Source organism: Larimichthys crocea, chromosome I (genome assembly GCF_000972845.2).
Source record: "Larimichthys crocea isolate SSNF chromosome I, L_crocea_2.0, whole genome shotgun sequence".
Classification (NCBI taxonomy): Eukaryota; Metazoa; Chordata; class Actinopteri; family Sciaenidae; genus Larimichthys; species Larimichthys crocea.
The window spans coordinates 22,937,146-22,956,381 of NC_040011.1; the positions used below are offsets into that span (position 1 = coordinate 22,937,146).

Genomic DNA, 19,236 nt, shown 5'->3' on the forward strand with positions numbered 1-19,236 from the left:
GAAAAAAAAAAAAAAAAAAGTCATCATCAAGAGCCCCTCAGTTTGGAGTCGGGCTAAAAACTTGCTGACTCAAGATGACCCAAAAGTTGGCCTGATAGTGAGTCAAAAAAGAGAGGTTTTGATGACGAAGCAAAAATTGTTTGAGCAACAATTTGTACAGTAAGCTCTTCCACTGCAACTGGTTCAGGTTAAACAGTAATGCCTGTGACTAACTTCCAAATATTCACTGACTCATTCTCTTCTATTTATTTGTTCAGCAGACGTTTTCTGATGATACAAACATTCTCTGTGACACCCAGTACTTCATACCAAAGATCCTCACAAAGGCATCCAAGACATGACCTAAGCCGGCCCAGGACCAGACTATATTATAAATATTATTACTTATTTAGTCTCATCAGGTTGGTAAGGGTCTTGGGTCCGTGTGTCAGTATGTCAGCCTTGATTACATAGTGCGTTTTCAACTCTTTTTAAGGTCTGTTCAGGTCTACTTAACTGTTCTATGGAGACAGACTCCATAGAAAAATAACATCATCATTTATTTGTGAAAGTATCTAAAAGGTCCAGTGTGTAGAAGTGGTAATGTAGTGGCATATAGCGGTAAAGTAACATAAAGTTGTGGATCCGAACACCCTTATTCTTTGAAAGGGAAACTACAGAGGATGTGAAATATCCGAAAATACAAAAGGCCCAATCTTGAGCGAGTGTTTACTTAGTCTGTTTTGGGCTACTAGAGAAATATGGCAGTTCAACATGGTGGACATCTGTGGCATCTGTTGATATAAATCTTACATATTGGATCTTTAACTTACAAGTCCTCTAGTGACACAGCATCAGACTGTGACATGGCCGACCAATGTTTTGTTACCCATTTTATTCGAACAGTCAATGCTGTTTTTTTTTTAAAAAAAAGTTGTTAAAAGCCAAAGAACCCTGACCAAACTAACCATAGCAGTGTCAGATCAGACATTTGAAAGAAGTTAAAAAGTTCCTTTTGGATTTATTGATGCATGTCAGGTTTGGTAGATTTCCCACATGTCCATTTTGGATCTGTGGAAAAGTTTGATCCATGAATTGGTCCTCTACTGGTCACTGGCAAGAAGTTCCACTGGGGGCAGGACAAGGCCAACGGTACACTAATGATGACTGCTGTGTGGGAAACAGAGGGTAGTACTCATTTAAATGAACCTGCAACCTTTCAGTTATCAGCTTGATGATAATGTCATGGTCATTTTTTTTTATATAGCTCAGAGTTTCCAAAATTTCCAGAGAGTTTTATAATTTGTACAACATAAAGCATGCAAAATTTGAAAAAGAACAATAATGCAGAATGTGGAGAGTAGACAGAAGTAGCTGTGGTCTAAAAACAATATGGAGAAACTGAATTACACAAAGTAAATAAGAAGTAAATTATAACTACGTATATCTAGCTATAAGCTTAAAGCTTTACTACACCACTGCCACCACCAGCAGAAATGTCCGGAATCCTTGTGTCAGTCATTCCACCTTAATAAAATGTCAGCACAGCCTCTTAAACCGCAGAGCCTTTAAATGGGTCGCTGGAAAAGTGATAGATACTCAATTGGAGTGCCCACCACATCCTTGTTTCCACATACTCCTCTAATGACAAGTTTCCCTTGGTGGTTCTCAAACCCCCTCTGTAAACCAAGCCTTGCATGCATGAATGTACAAATACACATATCTGAAGTCATTTAGATCTCCTTTTGGTCTTTGAGTGGACTAAAAGGTAATCTCTCCAAAGAATAATAAAGTGACCCTTTATAGAAGTCATTAAGAATGTTCAAAATGCTCAAAAATACAGTTTTAGATCTAAATTTTCAGGATCACCTTCAGGGGGCAGACGTGCCGGCTGAAGCAGTATGAAAAAAGAAGAACCTGGTCTGAACAATGTTATCTTAACAGTAGAATAGAATAGATCCCTGTTTCAGATATGAGTGTTAAGACTGAAGTGTGATATAAATGTTAAATAAAAGTAATCAAAGTTATGTTCATTTCTACAACAGGGCTTTCTGTTTTTGTCTGGGTTTTTAAGTATTAAATGTCTAGATACGTGGGTACCAATTTCTACTAATGTGCTTAAACGTGTAAGTCATAACTCATAGCTCTATTGATGGTTAATAATTAATCTGTTACTGCTTTATGTATTAGTACAAGACATTTTGGGTTGCCAGATTATTAACAAAAACAAAAAAACATTTGATCACTTGCCTTCTGGAAAACAGCTGCATGATATAAATTAACCTATTAAGAACTTACAACATTTACAACTGAAGACTTGATGGGTTACATAAAAATAAACGCACCACCATTTGTGACTCCTCCATCACTCGCTAAAATTTGCTGATTAACTATAAGAAAGTAAGAAAACCTGATACCCTGATTATTAATGGCTTTATAAACATTTGAAGCTATGGAATAGATGGCTTATTAGAAAGTTGGATCCGATATCCTGAATTAATAATATAGCTTTATGGTTAGAAAGTGAGAAATATGGGTATGTATTAGTGGATTTATCAACTGCAGACTTCATGGTTTCACTTGATGTTAGTAACATCACTTACAAAAGTTTCTTATAATAAAGTTGTTATAAATGTTATCTCATAAGTAGGTATTAGAAAGCGTTACCAGGTTTTGTAGTAGTGTCCGATTTAAAGTTTCAGTGTTGTGACAGATGGATATCGGTCAGTGAACTCATTTCAAAGGCTCTGATATTAGGACGGGCATGTGCAGGGCTTACTCTCCTCGGGGCTGCAGGGCCCTCACTCGCCTCCCATGCTCCCAGCCATTAGGGTGCCACAACATGAAACCCTGGATACAACAGCAGCCTTTATGCTCCACTGGTCACTGCACTTCACTCTCCTCTGTAGCCACAACTACACCCTATATCATGCTGCTTGAATGCACATAAGTGATACCATGCTGGATACTGTATGTAGAGTGATATACTACAGCACGTCCAGCACTGTACGTGAGGTCCTGTTGTCCTTGTAAGATAAGGCAACACGAAACTTTAATGACCCCAGAGAGGAAATTAGGCCGCTGTAGCAGCAAATGCTAACAAGATACAGCAAAGAATAACAAAATATAAATAAGAACATAGCAAAGAGGGGGTTACATAAACACACCCGACACTTTTTAGCACTTGAACATGGCAAGCAGAAATATATGAGTGGAATAAAAAGTTAGGAGTATCAACATTTAGATGGGAGAACAAAATAGCGACAGTAAAAACCTTAAGCCCTTTTGAGGTCAAGGAAAAATATGAGAATATGCCAGAAGAAAATTTCACACATGCAGCATGAAAAATGCAAAAAAAGTACAATATCTAAAAGAATACACACACAAATAAGGACATAACACACACACAGAATGTGAAAAAATGGACTTGGAGTCACAATAACTGGCTATTAAAGGGAAATGTCTTAGTGGGTAAAGTATATACTATATATATACTATATATACTATAAGTAGGTGCATTATGTAACAACTTGTACCATGTCAGAAGTCTTTAGAATAAATAAAAAACACCTCTAAACTGAAATCTACATACTTATTTAATATATGCATGCCACAAACACACTGTACATGTACACAAAAACCCAGGAAACGCAGTGACAACCTTTACGTGCATCCTACACGTTCACAGCAAAGTAGCTATGTAAATCTATGTTTCTTTCCTTCCTTTCCTCCTTCAGAGGAGGTGAGAAGTGGTGCGTGCCATGAGACAACCTGTTCAGCGCGACAAAAATAAACCCTTCTTCAGAGGTGCAGGGGTTTGAAAAAAAAAAAAAAAAAAAAGAGCTTGCGACTGCTGGCAGCACATACCAACGTTCTCAGGTCAAATCTGTCTGGTGTACTTTTCGCTTCCTACTTCAACAAAGGCGCTCAGTGAGTGTATCAGACGGCCTTAATGAAGGGCTTGTTAGCCAGGCTACCGGCAGCAGATCCACTAAGCCCAGAGTGTGTGTTTACTATCAATCCGCCCTTGTGTCTACAGCAGGCTACATCCAGCACTCCCCTCCTCCCTCCTGCCTCACCCCCCCCTCCCCTCACACACAAACGGCCACATTTACAGGAGCGACCCGACATCCCCTCCCCGCCTCCCCACAAAACCTCTCCTCCATCACTCCACAAGTCCTGCACACATACGCTTCAGTGCAACACACTGCACTTGCTCACAGTTCGTATTGGACTAAACATGCATCTGCACACGTGTGTGCACACTCATACATAAAACACTGCACTTGCAGGACCATTTAGATAAGTTTTTTTACAGGCTGGTATATATATATATCAATCATTCCTTTTGGATATGTTGTCCAGCAAATACATGAATCTCTGCGGCTGTGAAGTGAAGCCCGTACCAAAAACTGCAGTTTCTCAAACAGCCACTTGAGGCTGGCTGCAGAATAGGTCAATCTCCATAACCACCTATATTAAAATGTCCAACTTCACAGCAGCCTGGTACAACAAACAGTTTTGGTCTCTATAGCTAATTTCCCCATTCATTACACCTGTACTGAGGGTGAATTTTTATAACACTTACCTGTTCAAATTTTATCATGGCTTATTCAAAATGAACAGAGCGCTCACTTTGATTGACAGGTGGGTGCCGTTACAGATGGCTTATTAGAGCACCCAGCCGTCATTGAGGCCGCCTCAGGTCTGCAGATGATCCACTACACTGTGCTCCAAAACAGAAATATGTGTGTGATGTCATGTATACATCTATTCTTTATACTGTCAGTGGTCTTCAGTGCAAATTCTAACCCCTCAGTCAAATCAGTGTATTTTACTGTATGGAGGTTACTGAAATTTAAAAAGCAAGCAACTATTATTGCTGAAATGATAAAATCAGATCTTTATTTTTTGGGCCTTTTCAAGCTTTTATTGTATAGAGTCAGCCGAAGAGTCACAGGAATGTGGGGAGAGAGAGATGGGGAATGACATGCAGCAAATGGCCGCTGGTCGGATATGGACACCCCGATAAATCAGATCTTTGAGCCAACAAATGTCCTATTCAAGTTATTATTATAAAAGACAAGAAAACCTCACGTTGGAGAAGCTGGAATTGGTTAATATGTAACAATTTTGCTTGAAAATCCACTGTTGATGAGAATGCGTGTAAATGTCAATGAATACTGACATCACACCTAAAGTCAAGCAAAATTACAAAAACAATACTGTAGACTCTAGACAGACAGAGCTTTAACTGGATATAGACATACACAATGCACAATTACACACTCATAAATTGTTGGACAGCTGACGTCTAATACCAGAGATGATACTGGCTCTAAGAGGTGCTATTATTACAAACTATTAACTCACACCACTAAAACTGCCCCAGCCACACCACAGCATCACCCCCATTTTTAGAGAGGAAATTCAATAATAATAAATCAAACGATGTCGGGGGTGCAGAGCCAAAACTCTCAACCAGAAATAAAATGTTTCATCCTCCAAAGAGGCAAAGAGGAAGTGTCTGCAGTGACATGCCTCCGCCATGAGAAACAAGACCTGACCACAGCTCCATGTGAAACCTATTTAAGATTACAAGCCGAGAAAGAGAGACAGAGGGGGTTAAAGAGAGGGAGGTGAGGTTAAGCATGGAGGGAGGAGAGTCACGTGGGGGAGAAAGGGAGAGAACGGAAACATGGCACATGATCATGAATAGCAGAGCGGAGTGTATGAGTGTGTGTGTGTGTGTGTGAGCTGTGGATGAACGTGCACATGCTTGTGCTCTCAGCAGAGGAATTTAGATTCCATAGAAAACTCTGATGATGAAAGTGTGTGTTCGTGTGGGCTTTTCCTCACCATATGTTCCAGCTGAGACAATAGAGACAAAGGGAAGATATTACACGAGTACTGCAGCAGACAGAAATATATATATATAAGCTATAATAAGTTCATATTGCTGTTTACATAATACACTTCTTAGGAGTGTCACATTCATTCCCTTAGCAATCATGATTTAGCAACCTAAATTCAAAATATAGTGTGGATAAAGTGTGGGAGTTACATTATAATTTATGGAGAGAAGATTTTTTAAATTTAATCTCCCCAAAGCAGGTGTACGTTATAAATATATATATATATGTAATATGTAATACATGTTGCTGAAAGGTTAGAAAGATGGGAGCGATTATAGGTAGAAGTGGGAGCACATCTCCTCTGACAGATCATAATTACACTGACATATACATTTAATATTGTTGTTATATGGAGCAAATGTTGGCACAAGTGTGATTTTATCCTGCGTTCACCTGAGATGAGATTTGCAGCTGTGCACATCCCCACAAACCATCAATAACAGTCTCCTTCTGTTATAGCTAATGCTGTCTTTCTCTTCCTTTTTTTATGAATGTTACACTAAATGTGTGTCATTTGGTCACAGTCTCAAGCAAGTCCCAAGTCATTTTTTCTTGTCATGTCTAGTCATAGTTTATGTTTTTTGTCAAGTCCAGCCACTTCTTCATTATTCAGTATGATCTCCACACTAAAGACATGGAGGAACTGACTGGAAATCTAGCCTGCAACCTGTAATGTATGCAGAATCTTATGTGGAGACAGTGACGTTGATATTTTCTAGCCACGCAGGAAATATGCATCATGAAAGCGGAGGATGCTCCCCATGTCGCATGACTTACTGATAATGTAAGTAAAGTGTAAGTAAAGTGACTTTCAGATGGAAACCTCCTACAAAAGTTGCCAAATAACTTCTTCCGTGTTTCGAGGTGGCATGTCTTTGTCTGCCCTGTGATGAACTGGCGACTTGTCCATGGTGTGCCCCGCCTCTTGCCCAATGTCAGCTGGGATAGGCTCCAGCCCACGCATGACCCTAGTGAAGATAAGCGGTTACAGATAATGTATGTATGTATGTCTTTGTCTCAGGTATATATATGTATATATTCGTGTGTGTGTGTGTGTGTGTGTGTGTGTGTGTGTGTGTGTGTGTGTGTATTTTTGTCCTTGCCCCTTAATCAGACGAATGAAAGCACCACATTCTTCCTGGTGGGTTTAGCAAACACACCCACACTAAAGTGACCTGGAGACTCAGCTGTGTGTGTGTGTGTGTGTGTGTGTGTGTGTGTGTGTGTGTGTGTGTGTGTGTGTGTGTGTGTGGTTATGTCAAAGTAGGTAAACTCCACCTGTGTGATGTGTTCCACTGAAATTCTCTTTTTCCTGTTTTCTCCATCTTTCATACACACTAAGATATAGAGTACCTGTATATACACAGTGAATGTTGACACATAGGCCCACTCCACCATTACTTTAGGCTACTTTATTTATTGTGTGCATTCTTCTCCCTTGTCAAAATCTAGTGCCTACATTACCCACAATGCAACTCTACGGTTGCAGTTTGGTTGAGTTGTGCTAGTAGGGGCTAATGCACTAGCCTTGAGGAGGACCGGGCTACAGAAGTCTGGTAAGCTCACTTCTAAATCTACACCCCTAGAAAAAGTTTTATTTTCAAACTTAAGCTTCAGCTCCAACCAACGCTGACTCAAGTGACATCACTACACAAGCTTGTATTTATAAAAGAAAAATGGTTAATTCCAAAGTTACATGATCTCACTTTAAATGACAATCATCATTTATTCCATAACCTTTAAAATCAACTTTTGTCGAGTGTAAAAAAAAGTTCAAGAGAGTTAAACTGTTTCCATTTTCATTCAGCCTTTCAGACGTAATATATCACAATTTACACAGAACTTCCTTTTTACATAAGTGAAACTGAGTTAATGGTGTGTCCTCCATGCTGTATATTTCACTCTTGGCTGTCCTTTTATTAGCTGTTTCCAGGTTGTTCTACTTTCCTCTCCCTCTTCCTTCACATCCTCACACCTCCTCTCTTTCCTACCTTTCAACTCTTCCTTTCTTGCTCAATTTGTTTCTTTCTTGGCTTTTGCTACCCACATTCTGTCTTCCTCCCTGGCCAAGGGAAACAGTACAGACTAGTACGCTTGAGGGCTCATATTTCCCAGGAAAAATTCAATTTGTGCTCACCATGTACTTGCACATAAACCACAGTGAAATCTTTATATATAAAATGTAAAATTAGGGAAGATTGGAGCCATTTTCCCGGCGATTGCCGGCCTTTTGTAAGCCACAAGCAGCGTGCTGGCTGAAGTGATGAGGGAAGTGTTTTCTTTTTGAACCTTTATGTAACCTGCAGTGCCGACTAAGAACAACATATTGACAATGACAAGAGGCAAAAGGCTTGTTGGAGAGGAAGTGAGGCGAAGTGTTTCACAGTTACACAGAGGTGTGAAAGGCTTTTTCCTCACAGCCTTTGTTGAACTACTGACAGTGTTTTCCATGTTGACTTTGTTTTTCATGAGCACGTCTGTGGTCTCACACACACAAGACTAGAGGTAAACCATATTTTGGAAAATCACAGCCGGCATCAGACCTCGTCCGACACACATTCCACCAAAGGCGACATGTTTATTTGATGATGATTACAGCTTGTTTTTTTTTTTTGTTGTTTCTTAGAGAGTCCTGGATAGACGGCGTATACCAGCTTCGTACGTTGTGTAATGTCACTGTTATTCAAACAGCAACACATTCTGTTGATGCATTTGTTTGCGCCTGTGTCCTTGGTGATAAAAATCTTTGCAACAACAAATACCAGGTCATAAATCAGACACACACACAGCCAACGAACAGCCACAACCACAACAGGTGTTAAGAGGAAACCATTTGTCTTCCTGCGAGGGTGGTTTGTACTGTGTGCGTGTGTGTCATCACACAAAGCCTTATTTGTGACCAAACTCTTTTTATGGTTTTTAATTGTCACAAACAAGCTTCTGCAAATTCAGCACTTATCACGCTTCTATTTTTAAAAATGTGTGGTTTAACAAAAAAACTAATCAGCATTGCAAAACCACTCTCATGGCCTTTAACTGAGGCAAAAAAAGCACTGCAGCTTCATCAAGTTACGAGTTAACATACTGACTTTGTTGATAGGGAGCTGCAGAGGTGCTCAGTAATCTAGGAAAGGGGAATATTAAGTATCGCAGGCGGCACATTGACGTCAAAGCAGACTGTTGATCTGCCTGATTTGTGCGTCCTGCATTGGAACAGACTTGCTCCTGCCAGTGTGAAAAAAAAAAAAAAAAAAAAAAAAGAGTTAAGAAAACAATTGCGCCAGTGAGTTTGAATGGCTGTCAGCCAAGCATCTCAGACACCTGGGCTCGGACCAAACAGCTCTCCCCCTGTTGGAGGGAAAAGACCCACCGCTATGGAGGTCGCGGTCGGTCAAAGGCATCTGTGACTGAACACAAAGATATTCTGATACAGCCCAATGCTGCTGCTGGAGGTTTTATTAAAAAGCCCTCAACAACCAGCCCCTCTCTTGAGGGGGAGAGGGATGTTACGACACTGTGAGATCTTGAGGGAGGCCGGGCATGCAGGGTTGGCACAGCCTGTCAGTTGTCGTCACCTCTACGTGTTCTGCATCCAAAGAGCAACTTCCAGCTCTGTTCTTACTGTGTTCATGCAGGGATATCCTGATTTTCTTTTGTCAACAACTTGTCAACATCTGCTAAGTGCTCATTGCTGTGGTGTTTTTGCACTTCACCTCCTGGAGGTCACCTGCCAATCACACAGCACAGGGAGGTCTGCGACACCTGTTAAGTTAAAGTTTCCCTAAGTTGTGCGCTCCGTGACTGTCATCATTCATTTCCTGTTTATTCCAAACAAACAGTATTACAGGAAACGCATTAATCCTGTTCATCTGAGGATGTTTTCCAAGAAAAAAGACCGGACATCTTTACATCAGCAAACACAAAAGCTTTTTTTTTTTTTTAACCGTATATTATTCAGATCACTTCTGAATGAAAATATCAGAAGATTATGCTGCACATAGGCATTATTAGTAAGTGATGTATGCTGATAGTCCCTGCAGAGTAGTGTAAAAAAAAAAAAAGTCCTCCAGACCAAAAATATGTCCATAGCAACACACTATTATTCATAGCAATAGTCTGCTATATGAAAATAACAGACAACAAAATGTCATATTCGACCAATCAAAATAGAGTATTAAACAAAGCTATGCAATAAGCTGTTACAAGCAGACAGAAAAAGTATCAACTTAAATTTAGATTAGAAGAGCATAAAACAATAAAACAGGCAATACAGAAGGAAAACTAAATGTGAAAATGATGTATGAAAAAAAAGAAGACTAGCATAAATGAATGGTTCCACACCATTATGACGGTATTTTTCGTCATGCAGCTACACACAATATAAAGTAGGATTCATAATGAGAGCAGATAAAAAAAAAAAAAAATTGCAAATTGGCCACTTACTTTTCCAGAGTTTGAAATTTGCATAAGAATCAACAGTGAGTATGCACTGTTTGTTCTCCATGGCTATATCTTAATCAAATAAAAGGTTTGTTTAGTCTAAAGGATGCCAAGTGTTTCTGCTCAAATTCATCATAGAAGTTAAAAACACTCTCATGCCTATAGCAAGGATCCTCAGTTCAGAATTAAATTGTATACTTATATTATACTGATATTTAAAGTGCTCTATTGAAACCTGAGAGGGCTTCAGATTTTCAGCAAGGCTACAAACAAGGCCTGGAACTGATTCAGTGAATGTGACAGGGTGCAATAAATCCTCCAGGCCTTTACCTGTCAGTGCTTGATCAGAAATAGAAAAAAAAGACAGACGTGGAGTAGCATCACACCTTCCTCCAGGACCGAGTTAAGCCCTTCGTCTTCTTCTTCTTTGAGACGCTACGATTACAGTATCAAATGTTGCTTCTGTTAAGGAAAGCGATGGCAGAGGTGAGCTGGAAGCAATTTTCTGGGTGCGAGTTAAAGGTGTGTGTGTGTGCGTATGCGTTGTCAGTGAAGGGTGGGAAGGTGAGGGTTAGGAAACCAGATGTCAGGTAGGATGGGCAGGTAGGAAGACAGGTGATTTTAACAAGCTTCCAGCAATGAGCTGACAACAACCGTGTCCTCCTGCATGACCCTCCCACCTCCCACCTCCTACTCCTCTCGACCCGGCCTCCCCCTCCTCTCAGACAAGTCTGAAATCCCAGGAATGTAATTAAAGTCAAAGCTTCAGGTAGTCCGACTGCCAAGACTGAGGACTGAAATGAGCTCAGTGCACCCATTTGTCACTTCAACAACAACATGAGTTATCCGTAAAAAACTCAATTAATCACCCCCCTCATTGAGTTTTCATTTCTAAACTTTCCAAAGTGGTAAAAAAAAAGGCCATAGGAGCTGTGGTGGTCTAATAGTGTGAGCTTATGAACAGATCACCAGTTAGATTCCTGGAGCAACAGGATAAGGTTGAGCTTCAGGCTTGAGCTTTTGCTTCAATTGTTTTCATGTCAGTGAAAAAAGAAAAGACTGGTTGTACTGGTCAATGTCCAGGTGTGAATGTGAGAGTAGGAGCAGGGTGTTTAATCATCTTTATGCTCATCAATATTAATAGTTATTAGCCATTAGTAACAGTTCAAAAGCTCACAAAGAGGTTTTTTGTTGCTTGGCTGCTATATTAGATTGCATCACATTCTTTAGGTGTTATACATGATGTTATATTCTCCGCACACAATGTATTTACTATGAAACACGGACTTGTTTAACCCTAGTCAGATTGATGAGATCATATACAATTGTTCTTGTTTCTAGCATTGTTTTATTTGGCTGTTACATTTTGAAGGATCAACAACACCGTCAACAAGCATCTCCAGGCATGCTTGCTCGCACATTGCAGATACATTACTGCAGACCCACGAGCTGTCGTGCATCAACAGTGCCAGAAATGTAGTAGCCTTAAGGCTGGTATTACAGCACACACTTTGCTTATTAACAATGTCATGTGACTGTACACAGGAAACACATGGTAGCGAAAATACTGATTGAATACAGGAAAGAAGGATTTAAGGGAAAATATGTTGCTGTGCTGAATCTGAGCAGAAGACAGGAGACCCCCAATAGATCACTGTTAAAGCTCCACGATGATATCAAGTGCAGCTGACAGAAGATTTGTCACACAACTGCAAAGCCTCTATACGACCAGTGGACAGATGGAGAGAGATACAAGTGAGAGCAAGTCAGTGACAGCATGTATGATATGAAAATTGAAACGAGACTGCTGAGTGGCCTCCAGCTTCAATAACCATCTTGCTGTTGATTTACAAGCCCCCCTCTCCTGCCCTTCATCCAGCTCGCTGCCTGGCAGCGTGGGGCTTGACGCACGGCTGACCGATGTTCGTCGGCTGCGGCTCACCCAGCTGCCTACTGCATTACCAGTAAGCATGCCAAGTCAAATATAATGGCTCAGTGCTGTCACACAGAGATGGAGAGGTCCAGCTACTCTCAATGTCCACACCATGGCACTACCACTCATTCCTCCGAGTTATATAAGCTTTTAACTTTGGCAGAGTGTGTGTGGTAAGCAGTGTGTCACGATACTGAGAGAAAATGTAAAAACATACAGTATATAAATTTAATATAGGGATATATTAACATATAATTCTGCAGGCTTCAGCTGTGACAGTTTGATATCACTGTTTGGTGTCATAATTTGCATTAAAAGCAGTTTGATTGGCCAAACATGCACTTAAATCATCAACGAGATGATCAAAAATGTTGTTTAGGATATTTAAAGTCACAGGTCATTAATGCCATACTGTCTAATTTATCACAATACTGTGGTTTGAGCAAATCATATTAAAATAATAAAACAATAATCTGGGTGAAAAGAGGGTTAAAACAGCATTTGCAGTGCAAACACTCTTTATGGTTATCTTTTATTCAGAGGAACTCATGTAATCAGAGGCTGATTTGTCTTTCTTTGTTAGTCTCTATTACCAGAAGCATTTTCTGAGTGGTCAACATTGCAAGAGGGTCTCATTTATTCTAAACTGTGGTGATCGGTGTCTTCCTGCAGCAGGAAACACAAACACTTTTGGATTTGTGTTGGGAATAACATTCAGATCAAAAAGCGATCTGCTACTTTTTCAAGAAAACATGTTTTTTCAACCTGAAAACTGTTACAGTGATGAGATGCAAATGCACGTCTTGATGTTAAAACGTCAAACCTCCAGCTTGTAGAGAGATGCTAGTCAAGATGTGACTAATCAACAGTCACAGTCAGTGGGTTCGGACATTTACTTGTTTATTTACTTGCTGATTTGTTGCATTTGTCCCTTGTTGCTCTTTTCTTGTAAACACAGCATTATCTTTAGTACTGCTTCACTCTGTTATCTGTATCCTGTTTTCTCTCAGACTTCCCCTCAGTGATCACAGGAGTTTAAAGTTTCATCTAATCTAATTTGATCTATAGCGTTGGTATGTAAAATATAATACGTACACAGGTGAGACCCGGCTTTTTTTTCCACCTCTTATCAACTCTTATCAGCTTGACTGTGGCACGTCTTTGAATTTTTGTGGGGTTTCAAGAACTCAGTGGCAAGTGACTGCAAACCTCCATTCCACAGATGAGACAATATACCAGAAACCCCGATGTCAAACACAACACCTGATAGCGGGAGATTGGTTTCTTACTGCATACCTCCACCAGGTGTACGCCTGCTTTAGGCTGCTTTTTGGGTGGGGGCTGCCGAGTCAAGAATCAGGGAAAGAGCATGTACTTTCAGGATATGAGGCGGCCCTATAGATAACCTCAGACTGCCCTCGAGAGGATCAAAATGTCAAAAGAAAAGACGGAAACACCTCAACACCTCCCTGTCCTGATCAGAGTAGATTTTAGAACAGTTTTCTGTACTGCAGGAAGGTTGGAGTGTGCACACATGTATGTGTTCATAAATGTCAAAGCCTATCTAAGCCTGGTATCAGATCTTCAGATCTTGAGGGATTCTTCATAAGATATTTTTATGATTGAATGTGGAATAAATAATGTTACATACAAATAAAAAAATCTAGTACTTTTGTTTATATTTAACTGAGTATTTGTTAAGTCTATGAAATGTTCTTGAGAAATGAAAAATATGAAACATAACAGGTTTCCATATCACAAGGTGAAGCTGTATCCAGAGAATATTTCATATTTTTGCTTGATAATTAATCAGTTTATCAATACAATTGTTTGATTGTGAAAATGTATTTATTGGCCAATTGTTTCAGAACTAAGGCACACAAATAGGGAAATACCTGACATCACCTTTTCCACACAGTTGAAAGTAGAGGACCTCATAGGTCTGCTCTGACCCATCCCAAGTCATGTGGGTCCGAATTATATTCAGTTTAATCAAATTTGGTAGCATCTAATTGCTTCTGTTGCCTCTTGGTGTCAAAATGTCCAATAGCTAAGCAGACATCAGGTGATGTGGGGAGTCATTATCAGTGCAGGACAAATAGCATATATTGTTGCTCATTAAGTGGTGGCACATGTTGCTGCAAATTTTTATGTTCTCTATCATTTTGAGTCTGTTCAGGTTTTGAAAGAGGTTTGACTATCCTTGGATTGTTTTTGGATCAGGTCTCTTTTTTCGCTAATTAATGAATGCATATTGGGTTCAGACATTAGTTTGCTTTTAGAACACTCCTATGTGTACTCCAAACCAATAAAAATAGTACAGGCATGAATCGATATTATATAACATGGTTGGCTGGTTAATGTGTTTATGCAAGAGGAACCTATAGATGCTCGGAGAACATAGTTTCAAGATCAAAACATTTGCCTCCTGCATCATCTCATGCAGTCAAATGAAAGAAAGAACCCACAGATCACAGATTCTTCTGTAAACGGCAGTACTCACAAACATGTTGCGCAGAAAGCACGACTGGGACAACAATGAAACAAGTGTTTTCACAGCCCGCCATGGCACGCTAGTGTCCGAATGGACCAGCATGACAGTTCTATCATGTCTGTGACCCTTAAAGCCTAAATATACAGTGGGGATTTACATTCAGGGGAAAAGATATACTGCACATTGTATGGGAATGTTTGTTTTCTTCTGTCATATGGTATATAAACTACAAGGCATGTTGAAGGTCAACAACAAACATGATTTCTGTGACAAGGAACAAGACAGAGATAGATAGACAGAAATATTCTGCACCATAATACAGTACACAATGAGCACAGGCCAAATCCTACCGCACTTAAAGTCGGTTAATGAGTTTAATTGGCCTAAAGTTGATGCATTTAACGGCTCTTAAAAAGCTGTACCCTTTTTCTTACAGTTTCTTGTTTGTTTTTGTTTGTTTCTGCTCAGGACAAAGTGTATCACACAGCAGACGAATGCAGAGAGACAAATCTGTCACACAAAGAAGTGTTTGTACGATTACTCCCAGTCTGCTGTGAGATCACGAGGGTGCACACAGTACAGACACGACACAGACATCATGAGATCACAAGGGCTGACACAGTACAGACCCGACATGGACATAATGGAAAAGCACAGTAACATCTCACTGCAATGCAGACAACAGTCAAATGGTAAAGATGTAGAATGCTTGGTTTGAAACATTTACATTGGATTATTAAACTTTTTAAAACTACAAACTATTATTAAACTATAAACTATTCTTCAGAATGAACTGAAAAGTCTGAAAAGTTGCATGGTTGTAAAGATAATATCTCAAAATCTGGTTAAGAGAAAACTAGATGGTTTTCCAAAGCCAAACATTCTTTGCCTTACATATTTCATACTTCTGTGACAGTCACTACTGGATTCAATGTTATATTGCTTTCCTTTTCCTGTTGAACTCATAAATTAATCAAAGAAAATGTAACGCACCTCTGCTCCAGAATACTTGTCGGTCTGAGTCACTAAGTCGTCAAGGGACACATTTTGGGCAACAGGCATATTTCGGAACTGGAGAGAAAATATCTCTCGGCGGGTTGGAGGATCTGGAAGAGGCACAAACACGATTCGGTCGAGGCGACCTGGACGCATCAGAGCCTGTGGGATGGAAAGAAGACAGTCAGACTGGTGTACCTTCATATTTCACAGATTGTCACATTAAAATCTATCAAGTTAAAGTTAAGTACACTTTAAGGCTGAGAATCAGTGAAATCTTCCATCCGTACACAGCACAGCACTATGGCGCTAATGTTTGACCTCCTTATGGACATTAAATCTAGAAAGTGAAGCTTTCTCTACTCCTGCATTGATTGTACGCCTCTTTAAACAGAACGAAAAAAAAATGCCTAAAATGCAAACTGTGAAATTTAGAGTGGAGACAATGTTGACGTTATCTGATATACCCTCCACTTCCTACAGATCACATCTCCATGACCCCAAAACAATCCTTGAGTACCCAAAGCTGCCGCTGTCTCACTTGTCAGACGTCATTAAGTGGCAGGCGCCTCTCAAACACAGACAGTCAGACGGACAGACAAATACGTCCTGTCTGCATTTGGTGTCCTCAGCCAGGCTGTGAAAAGCTATGGGATGGGATGGCATTGTTTGGTTTGGGTTGACTATCCATTTGACCAGCCAGCTAGCTGAAGGGCAGCGGGATTTGAAAATAACAAAATGCATTTTATTCGCTGTGAATTAGCATTTAATTCCAGTGCTGGAATGGAGAATCGACAGAAAAACAAACATCAACTGGAACTGACAGTTTCATTGTTGTTCTTCTCCCAAGACTCAGTGAGGCCTGGTTGTAAAGACAGTGGAGCCTCTGGCTTTGGGCCAGACAGGCCACAGCGGGGCTAAACCCTGGCCAGCGGAGACGAGGCAGGAGACACACACAGACGCAAGCCATGCAGGAGGTCATGTCAGGAGTGATCAGTGAAGGTTGGAAGGACCAGACCAGCAGCCTTTGAACTCTTGTTGACATAGTCATCACACTGCTATTCCAACTTCCATGCATGCACAATGTATCTCCCGAACCTGACAGCCTCCTTGTTTCTTTTATATAAATAGACTATGAAACAGACATTTATAGACATTTATAGTATGTCAACCTGTTTGCTTGACTGTTGATGCAGTCTGCATAGGTTTTCTGGTCGGTTCCAACAATGTGAAGATTTGCTGCTTTTCTCAATCTTATACATTTATAAACTGAATCTTTTTGGGTTTGGAACTGTTGATCAGACAAAAAAAAAATCCATTTAAATATGTTAATTTGGGTGCTCGGAAATTAGGTATTCTCTGGATCTCTTGGGACCTTTTATGACTAAATGTTAAATCTAAAAAAGTACAGTTCAAACAATCAGCTGCTGTTTAAAGGTCAAGAATGAACTTTGAACCTCAACTTTTAAGCCACTGTGGACAAGAAGTGGAAATTTTAACATCCACAATTCCATAACAACTCAAATACCATGAGATATAATCAAAAAAAGCTAATCTACTAAATAGACCTTGAGGTAAGATTGTTTTGTCACCATTCACTTTGAAACTCAACAGTAATGAAAAACATCGAGTTGCAGTCTTATACTCAAGGTATTATGACAGAAACCATCTTTGCCATGTTACGTTTTAAGTCCATATGCCTGCAAAGTGCCGGATGCAGTTTTAAGGGTTTTGTTTTATGGTTTTCTTTATTTCCCCTCTGGATAACCAATTCCCATTTACTGGGGCGATGGACAGTTTTCCTGCCTTTTATCTGTTGCTTTTTTGTGTTCCTGTGTATGTGTATGGAACATGAGAGGATGGAAACTGGAGACAAACATTAGTAGCTACCCTTAGGTAACCACAACAGAGCCATGGCTGACAAAGGAGCAATGGATCATGAGAGGAAATGTTCTTGTTTTTCAGGTCTGGATTCTTCCACTTGTTTGAGGAGAAGGTCTGGCTGTGGGTGACGAACCGTCAACATAAAAAGGATTGAGAGGAATAACGTCATTGTCAATCAAGGTGGGGAAAGGGTGACTGTTAGGGAGACCTGCTGGGAGATAGATAGATAGCAGGTTTGAGGACTTGGGCGTTAAATTAAAGTCATAAGGGCTTGAGACTCAGGGAACTTGATAAGATGTGTCTGGTAAAACAACTATTAAACAACACATATGAAAGTTAGTTTGATGTCACGGTTCCTCTTACAGGTTACTGGGAATAGGAGGCTTGTGTGTGTGCAGGAGGTGAGATGGGTGAAATGGGGATTGCAGTCTGTGGTTGTTTGTCACAGCAGGTCTAGCCAGTAGTGCGTATTGCACTATGCAGAGGACGTGCCAGGGACACTTCCTGAGTTGCTCTCCCTGGAAGTATCTGGCGGCTGCATGCCAACACAAACCTGTTGACCCCCGGCTAAATAACTCACACAGACACTCCCACACACACTGAAAAACAAATGCACAAATGGTAGCATGCACATAAAAAAACACAATGCTCTATGGCCTGAGCTTTTTTTATTGCGGGTCAATTTTTAGAGCGCAAAGACGCCGCCTGCTACTTTATCAGCCATTAATTCTCTCTGCACACATAATGGAGAAGTGCCTGTGGCTTCCAGGCGCTCAGGCTCCAAGGGTTCCAAGGCGCTCCCAAGAAGCAGAGCCGACCCTCAGCTTTGAGACTGCTAAACTCATCTGACTGCCCTGGAGGGAAAGAAAGGCTTTTTTTCCCCTTTCCTCTCAGCAAGAGCAGGGGGCCCATCCATCACTTAACAAGATACACTTCCTGTTCTCAAGGATCCGGGGGTGGGGGTGGGAGTAGGAGAGGAGAGGAGGAGGTGGGGGTGAAGGAGGAGGAGGTAGGGGACCCCGAGAGACAAATACTTGGCTTGGCATATTGGGCAAGCGCTGACGGGCTGTTTTCGTAACGGCATCATTCCACCTGAAGTCTTGGCTCGACTGGCAGAAGGCAAGAGAGGAAGAAGGGGGGGGGAGGAGGAGGAAGAGGACAAAAACAGCCGGACCAAGGGACCCAGACAAGCCACTTGAAATGACTACAGGACCAAAACCCTAGAAACAAACACAGATAAGTGGTCTGGGAGACAGAAAACCACCATTGCCAAGCGCTGTTGTTTAATTCTCTGTTTTTCTAACACGACTCCGCATGACGGATAAGATCCACCTTACTGCACCACTGACATGATAGGCATCATTACACATGAGCCATTAGTAATTAGAAATGCCCCTAGGTAAGAAATACCAACTAGCCAACATTCAAGCATTTATACACCACAAAATCTGGGTGAATGTGCACTTCGAACTATCCTGCAGAACAAAATAAAGCATGGTGCGATGGTGAGAAAGTTCAAAAACAGAGAGACAGCAGAGAAAAAAAAACAAAACTCATCCGCTCTCTCTGCGCCAAGTTTCACTGCCGATAACAAC

At 40.6% G+C, this 19,236-nt stretch overlaps 1 protein-coding gene across 1 annotated transcript in view; it reads right to left on the reverse strand.

Annotated features, from left to right (window-relative positions):
- The window catches only part of afg2a (AFG2 AAA ATPase homolog A), a 113,406-nt gene that overhangs the window by 4,500 nt on the left and 89,670 nt on the right, over positions 1-19,236 (reverse strand). Inside the window, exon 16 of the mRNA XM_010745920.3 lies at positions 15,755-15,919. Coding sequence (XP_010744222.3) covers positions 15,755-15,919 — 165 coding nt within the window. The remainder of the gene's footprint in view (positions 1-15,754; positions 15,920-19,236) is intronic.